Source organism: Ruditapes philippinarum, unplaced genomic scaffold (assembly GCF_026571515.1).
Source record: "Ruditapes philippinarum isolate M1 unplaced genomic scaffold, ASM2657151v2 ctg4154_1_1_1_1, whole genome shotgun sequence".
Taxonomy (NCBI): domain Eukaryota; kingdom Metazoa; phylum Mollusca; class Bivalvia; order Venerida; family Veneridae; genus Ruditapes; species Ruditapes philippinarum.
Genome location: NW_026858854.1, coordinates 81,967 through 90,042, shown reverse-complemented (window position 1 = coordinate 90,042; position 8,076 = coordinate 81,967). Strand labels below are relative to the sequence as shown.

General features: G+C 33.8%; 1 protein-coding gene across 1 annotated transcript; it reads right to left on the bottom strand.

Moving 5' to 3' along the window:
• Positions 1-850: 850 nt before the first annotated feature.
• LOC132754495 (calcium-activated chloride channel regulator 1-like) lies at positions 851-7,875 on the bottom strand. Its single transcript, XM_060745132.1, has 4 exons — positions 7,584-7,875; positions 2,897-3,188; positions 1,391-1,505; positions 851-1,175 (listed from the first exon to the last, which is right to left on the bottom strand). Exons 1-4 carry the CDS (start codon positions 7,725-7,727, stop codon positions 881-883), a joined length of 846 nt encoding a protein of 281 aa, XP_060601115.1. The 5' UTR covers positions 7,728-7,875; the 3' UTR covers positions 851-880.
• Positions 7,876-8,076: the final 201 nt, after the last annotated feature.

Sequence of the window (8,076 nt, the reverse complement as noted above, 5' to 3'; positions counted from 1 at the left end):
ACGCTATGTTTCTATACAGCGCAAATGACGTGACGTCAAAGTGTTATTACACTATAAATGGCTTTATTACACTCCTGCGCTGCGGTTTATGTGATAGAAGTATTTTCTGATTTAATCAACATATTTTCTTTATACAGAAATCAGACCGGCATGCCATTTTGTGTTTATTATCTCAAAACTTTTATAACCAGTTAATCTGATAATTACATTTGTCAGTTTATTAAATAATTTATATCTATTATGATTTACTAAGCGGTCTATAAACGGTGTTGGTTATGGTACACAGTTTTACCGTATTAGTCAGACAACGCCAAAACACAGAAGGAAATGTCAAAGTTAATACACATGCTGTGCAGAAGCAATATTATCAGACGCATTAGATGCAAACCATTAAGAGCGGAAACACACTGAAAATTTAACTACAATAATCACATGAAGTGTAACATTTAAAAATATTGATAAAGTTAGATAAATAAGAGAGATAATCAAAGTAAATTTATAAAACGACTTTCAACGACAACAATGCTATTTTATGTGAAACTCATGAATAAAAGAATCAGTACATCAGAAAACCATTTAAAACACATAAAAGATAATGTTCATGTAGATAGTTAAAAAAAAAACGAAAAAAAAAACGAATCTCTAAAGAAAGCCCTAAAGGACGCACGCTCAGTTTTAATGAGTTTGTTACTGGATAGAATTTGTAATTTTAAGTTCTGTCCATGCCCCGTACCACTGCACTAAGCAGAAAAGTCGTGGCATGTTAAGGGAAACAAATCACAGTCGATTGCCTGATGAACCAAGTCATACAATTGAAGGTTTTCAAATTCCCAAGCGACTACAAAAAATGCGTTATGTCCTCACATAAGAAAAAATATATTTAAGAACGATAGCAAAATAACAAATAATTGTGTAAGTAGCATATAGTTATGTTAAGTGCAGTCTCACTCATAAAAAGCAATTTAAAACGAACATGTACCAGTTGGCACTGAAAGAAAAGTCTTACGGAATCTATCCATTGATAACTCATCAACGAAGCTTCTACATTTTGATTTTGTTTGGGACAAAAGTTGCAATTACCATCCAATATTTTCCCCGTATTTTTATAATCACATGCAGGACTTTCCGTACATTGATTGCCAATTCCAATTTTCCCTTCAATTTCTTCTGTACATCTAGATATAACAAAACATTTCATCAGGAAATTGAAGCAGCAAAACTCCATTTAGAAATCGTTGAAATCATAGATTTAAACGGTTAATATAATTAGATCTGATAACTTCATATACATGTATGTTGAGTAAAGTATATAATTAAACTAGACTGAGAATTGATAGTCAATATTTCTTTATAATTTTAAAGGTAACTTTTCATTCATGGACATACAAACCTTGTTGGTTTCCACTCCCCTTTGGACTGGTAAAATTGAGAACTACCACTGTGAATAGGATACTCATCGAATAAGCCATACCGTAGATGACCAAACTCGTGCACAATTACGTTATCTGTAATGTAACTTAATCAGACTTTTCAGAATACTCAAATTCTCAAGCTTTTACATATTCTTGTATAAAGATAACATGAATGGGAAAAAGACATGGGTACATTATCGCAACAACGTGCCGTTGTTGCAGTATGTTTAGCATGCGTAACTCAAATCGCAATGTATAGAATAGAAAACTGAAATGATGTTCCCAGTTGTTTACCCTTTACAACATACTATTATCTATCAACCGCACTAGCACGTAGAAAGTATAACATAAGGTTTCGTAATGCAATAAAAAAGATAACGAAATATGGAATAATCTAATTAGACATATACTTAAAACAGGAATCACACACCTTTATTGAAACCTGCAGAAGTACTTTGGGTTTGAACTTCAAATTTGTTCTCGTTCTTATGACAATGTTTATGCTTGGTATAAAGTGCTTTACCCCTTAATTCTTTCTTTACCATTTTATATTCAGAATAAATACTTCCCGATAATGTCCAAGTACATATGTCAAAAAACAATGTTTAGTTATGTATGCTTCTAGGGTTATAAGCAAAAGAAACGCTAACAGTATTACATCCGGAGCGTTGGACTATGAATCGGGCTGCCTGCATTTGATTTTGTTATTGTGACTTTCGTTGTCATTGCTCATGAAATCCTTTCCACGATAATTCTTTATTTGAAAAAACGAGATTTTGGTAAACCTATATTGTAATATGTTTTGTAGAAGATATACAATTAAATTTTCCTCATTGATTAAGCACCCAATTTATTCTAAACGGGGGATATTAAAGTTAAACGATTTAGCTGATTCGGATTAAGGTAAGAAAGACAGTTCAACGTAGAGGGAGACATTTATTAATAAGTTTAATGTAATGTTAAAGTGAAATATTTATCAATTGAATAAATATGCTGTTATGCGACAGTTTGAAATCAATACAGCTAGGTAACAGCTAGGTAAAGGAAGCCAAATTGAACATTGTGGCATATTATGTTTATTGTAGGATAGGTCCGAACAATCGTTTGTTAGCTAGTTCAAGATAAATATGAAAACAAATATGATAAACAGAGAAGGATAGCATTCGAAGATTCACTGAAACCATCCTCCAACAAAACCCAGCTAGACAGGGCCACCGACAAGGAGCCAAAAAAGGCAGCACGACAATCAAGGGAACCTTAATAGAAACCGTCACGACATCCTGATAATGGGCATGTATTAAAGCCTTGCCACCTTGACAACATATATGCATCAAAATAAATGACATCTTCCCAGATTTGTATGCAAATTAAATTTTCACCTCGTTTAATAACAGTGAGAATGTCTAAAAAGTCTTGTTTCTACTTTAATTGCGCTGTTTTCAATTATCGTAATAATTATCTAATAAAAGGTAAATGATGCATACCATGCAAACCCCAAGATGTTCGCCCGGTTTTCAGAATAAATGATTTTGAATTTAAGTACATATATAAACCTCCCTTGCCACATGCTGTTATCCCGATTACTCTTGGCGTATCAATGCCGTATTGTTCAACGTTGTCAATAATTATTTTCTGTTTGATGTATACGGGTATCATGGCCTTCTTGTACTTTTCCTTATACAGCCATGTTTTTGGTACAATAATTTTAATTTTTCCGAAGTATAGATGATTCTTGGTGGCGGTTAACAGTAGTTTAGACGCGTCTGTAAAGATTTTCTGAAAGTCATGAAAGATAATTGATAAGAAATTGTAAGATATATAAAAATATTGTGCCGAGCTCTCAAATTGCTAGATTCTTGTGTAAGGACCAATTCAAGCAAAAACTTTTTATTTCTCTAGATAGATATGAACAAGAGGCCATGATGGCCCTGAGTCGCTCACCAGAAACAACTGCTTTACAGTGATTGAATGTCAATATATTCTAATATTAAATTTGAGAATAGAATATGTTTAAAGAATAATTTGAAGAAATGCCATTCCCTGGGACATTTAAGCTTTAGCTTTAAACGAGGCAGGCTCATCAAATTATTATGAGCAAACTTGATAAAAGACAACCAAAGAATGCTACAAAGTTCCGTGATAATCTATGAATTATTTCAGTAGGAAATGATGTTCGAAGGTTTTTTCTATTTTTAGCTTTTGTGGCCCCTAAAAGGGGATAACCAAATTAATATAAGCAAACATGATAAAAGAGTACCCAAGAATGCTTCAGACAAAGTTTGGTTATCATCCATCCATTGATTTTGAAGTAGAAGATGTTTCTAGGTTTTTTCTATTTTTAGCTTTAGCGGCTCCTAAAAGGGGCCAATGAAAGTCATATGAGCAAACTTGATAAAAGATTACCCGAAAATGCTACAGACAGAGTTTGGTGATTATCCATTAATTAGCTCTGTAGGAGAAGATTTTTAAACGTATTTCTTATTTTAACTTTAGCGGCCCCTAAAAGGGGCTAATCAAATTAATGTGAGCAAACTTGATAAAAGACTACCCAATTATGCTACAGGCAAAGTTTGGTGATCATCCATCAATTGTTTCTGAAGTAGATGTTTTAAGGTTTTTCTATTTTAAGCTTTAGCGGCCCATTAAAGGGGCCAATCAAATTAATGTGAGCAAACTTGATTAATGATTACCAAACTATGCTACAGACAAAATTTGGTGATCATCCATAAATTAGTCTGTAGCAATAAACATTTTAATGTATATCTATTTTTAATTTTAGTGGTCCCTTAAAGGGGCAAATCAAAATAATATCAACACACTTGATAAACGACTGCCCAAGAATGCTACAGACAAAGTTTGGTGATCATCCATCCATTAGTTATGTAGAAATAGACACTTAAAGGTATTTCAATTTTTAGCTTAAGCGGCCCCTAAAAGGAGCTAATCAAATTCAAATGACCAAACTTGATATAAGAATACCCAAGAATGCTACAGACAAAGTTTGGTGAAAATCCATCAATTAGAACTGTAGAAGAAGATATCTAAAGATTTTTCTATTTTAAGCTATAGAGACCCCTAAAAGGGGCTTATCAAATTAATATGAGCAAACTTGATCAAAGACTACCCAAAAATGCTTCAGACATAATTTGGTGATCATCCATCAATTAGTTTTGTAGGAGATGTTTAAAGGTTTTTCTACTTTTAGCCGTAGAGACCCCTAAAAGGGGCTGATCAAAATAATATTAGCAAACTTAATAGAAGACTACTAGCAATAGACATTTAACGGTATTTCTATTTTTGGCTCTAGTGGCCGCTAAAAGGGGCCAGTCAAAGTGTTATGAGCAAACTTGATAAAACAATACCCGAGAATGCTTTCAACAAAGTTTGGTGATCATCCATCATTTAGTTCTGAAGGAGAAGACCAATCAAATTCATATGAGCAAACTTGTTAAAAGACTATCAAAGAATGCTAGAGATAAAGTTTGGTGATCATCCATCAATTAGTTCTGTAGAAGAAGATGTTAAAAGGTTTTTACTATTTTTAGCCCTAGAGACCCCTAAAATGGGCCACTCAAATTATTATGAGCAAACGTGATAGAAGACTACCCAATAATGCTACAGACAAAGTTTGATGATCATCCATCAATTAGTTCTATAGAAGAAGATGTTTAAAGGTTTTTCTATTTTTAGCTCTGCTGACCCCTAAAAGGGGCCAATTGGAATGACATGAGCAAATTCCAGTGTGACTGTCACAAGGATGCTACAGGCCAAATTTGAAGTAAATCTGCTTAGTAGTTTCAGGGAAGACGACGATTGTTGACGCATGACGACGAACGATGGACGCTGGAGCATCCCCCTTTGATACTGAAAGCTCACCCCGAGCCTTCGGCTCTGGTGAGCTAAAAAATGGGTCAAAGGCCGAGTTGAAATTGTATACCAAATTATCCAAATATCTTGAGGCTGTGATGTTACAATGTAATATATGATAAACAAGATCAACAAGGATAGGCGGCGTTCAATGAACTGTCTGCAATTCTATTGTAATTTTCTTTCTTATTATTAATGCTTCCGAGGGATTACTTTGTTTCCAGATTTTTACAAAAAAATGTTTACCAGTGACCATAAATATTGACAATTTTACTAATTCACAGGAAGTGGATTAGCAACAGACCTGAAATTATATCCCACGGTATGGGACCACTAGTTAATGATATATGCCAAATATCAAGAGACTGTGATCAGTAGTTGCTGAGAAAACTGTTACGAAAATTTCCTATCATTGATCATTAATGTCAAAAATTTAACTAAGTCGGCAAACAGGAAATGGATGAGTGTCAGACCTGAAATCAAATAATCCCACTTTATGGGACCACTAGTTACTGCTGTAATCCAAATATCACGAGGCTGAGATAAGTAGTTGATGAGAAAATTTCCTACCATTGACCATTTATGTCGAAAATTTAACTAAGTCGGTAAATAGGAAGTGGATGTTAAGTAGTTGCTGAGAAAACTGAAAATCTCCTACCATTCACTATTTAAATTAGTCGGTAAACAGAAAGAAGGTGAGCGACAGACCTGAAATCGAATCCCAAAGTATGGGACTATGTGTCAATGCCGTATGCTAAATATCAAGAGACTGTGATAAGTAGTTGCTGAGAAAAATTTTCTCCCGCCCGAACGCCCATCATTCACCATACTATAACCCGGGTTTGCACATGTGCAACCAGGACAAAAACCCAAAATAACCGTAAAATACTATGAAAAAAATTCAATATCATATAGCAAAAAAATACCTTCAAGGACTCGACCTAATAAGGAAAAAGAGAAATACAGAATCCCTAAAGATAGCCCAACACGACAAAATGGAAATGTTGCAGGCTCGATTTGATTGAGCCTGTTCATGGACGGGACTTTCAATTGCAAGTTACCGTCCACGCCCCCTAGGACCGGCTTAAGCAGAATTCAACATATAAACACGTTAATTGTTAAATTTTGAATTTAGAAACATCCGCAGATGTGTTCATACAGGGATTATCATGGAACCTTCAATGTGACACAATAGTGTCGTTCCATGAAAAGCGACGTAGGATCCCCGAATAAAAGAATGTGTGTTCCCTTAACAAGAAAACAATGGGCGGAACTAAATACAATGGAATTTTGAAAGGGGATCAGAGGTTATGAAGACTGCATATCGCAAAAATGACGAAAATAAGGACAATTCAGTCAAAATAATTTTTTAAAAACTGCACATCAAAGATTATCCACATTGCCCTAAATTGATATCAACTATCGGCCTTATTTTTCTGCTTTTCAATACCTGATGTCCTCTTTATTCACGAGTTTAGGAATTTCTTTTTTCTTTTTTCTTTAAAAATAAAATTATTTTCAGTTCTTGTGAAAATTTTGATCAGCAGACTGGAAAAATTTGGTAAATTCCCCACGACATTTGTGTATAGTTTCTTCAAAATCGACCAAATAGTTAGCGGAACAATATTTATAGAAACGATCAGTCTTATTTGGTTTGATAGTTTCAAAAAAAATTATCTAAATAGTTAAGAAGAAGGTGATCTTTAAAACTCTTTTAAAGCCCTGGTAGCCATTTTATTCATTGCATCGGTAAATATTTAACAACTGTAAAGAAATAATGTCAAATGATTATTTCTTTACAGTTTTATCAAAATCTATCAGGCGATCATCGTGTTTAACAGACCGGACCTTTTCGAGCAATTATTTTAATAAACCATCTAAGGATCATTCCTGTAGAGTAAGTCATAATTTCAAAAATATCATTTTTTTAATTATTATTATTATTGAACGCCCTTTTCTATTTTAGCAATGGCGGAAATCTTGTCCAACAGACATGAACCATAACAACATTTTTTATAAAGATCCATTTAAGAATCATTCCTAATCTACCAAACAGTAAAGGAGCGATGGCATTAAAAGGGTTTTTTCATCTATTTTTAGTTCTGACGGCCAACCAAGGTTTTTATATAGGAGTTTAGGAGCGGACATTGTTTAAGTTAAAATGTTAACAAAGGATGTCAGACGAAAGACGACGGACACATACATGTGTATCAAAATAGCTCACCCCGAACGCGTAATTAAGCTACGAAACGTCCATAGTTTAAGTTCATAGTTTAACCAAAAAATAGAATGGAAAGATTTTACCTGAATACGCTCTAGAAGAAATTCACTGTCCTCGTTGTTGTCTTTAATAACAATATACATATCTTCATAACCGCCATTATTTACACTGATTGGAGTAACGTATTCGAAGCACCAACAAATAATAAGAAATACCAAAATCTTCATTGTTTGCTTTCCATACTATCCTTATTATTAGTGATATGTTTAAAATGATTTCATAAATTGAAGCAATTCGAACACACTGTATAAACTACCAAAATGCCATTGTATGGGTTGCAATCGTTTTGTGCAATTTTGGCACTGACTTCGATAATTTTACATTGAACATGAAAGTTATATTTACGGTTGCACAAAGGTGACACGTGTATTTTTTTATTTATCTCATTAGCTGCTTGAACATGCGTACAAGTTTCTATGTCGGGAACAATATGTACTATGTCTGTGTCCTTGAACAGTGATCTAATGATATGAAAATTAATAAAGATTTTCTACTGGCCACCTTGTGACTAAGGAC

Bases quoted from the DNA above. Each gene is read 5' to 3' on its own strand.
- LOC132754495 (XM_060745132.1), bottom strand. From the start codon at position 7,727: ATGAAGATTTTGGTATTTCTTATTATTTGTTGGTGCTTCGAATACGTT. The intron at 3,189-7,583 runs GTAAAATCTTTC...CATGACTTTCAG, and splicing joins TTCTTCTAGAGCGTATTCAG to AAAATCTTTACAGACGCGTC. The intron at 1,176-1,390 runs GTTTGTATGTCC...TGTTATATCTAG, and splicing joins GGGGAGTGGAAACCAACAAG to ATGTACAGAAGAAATTGAAG.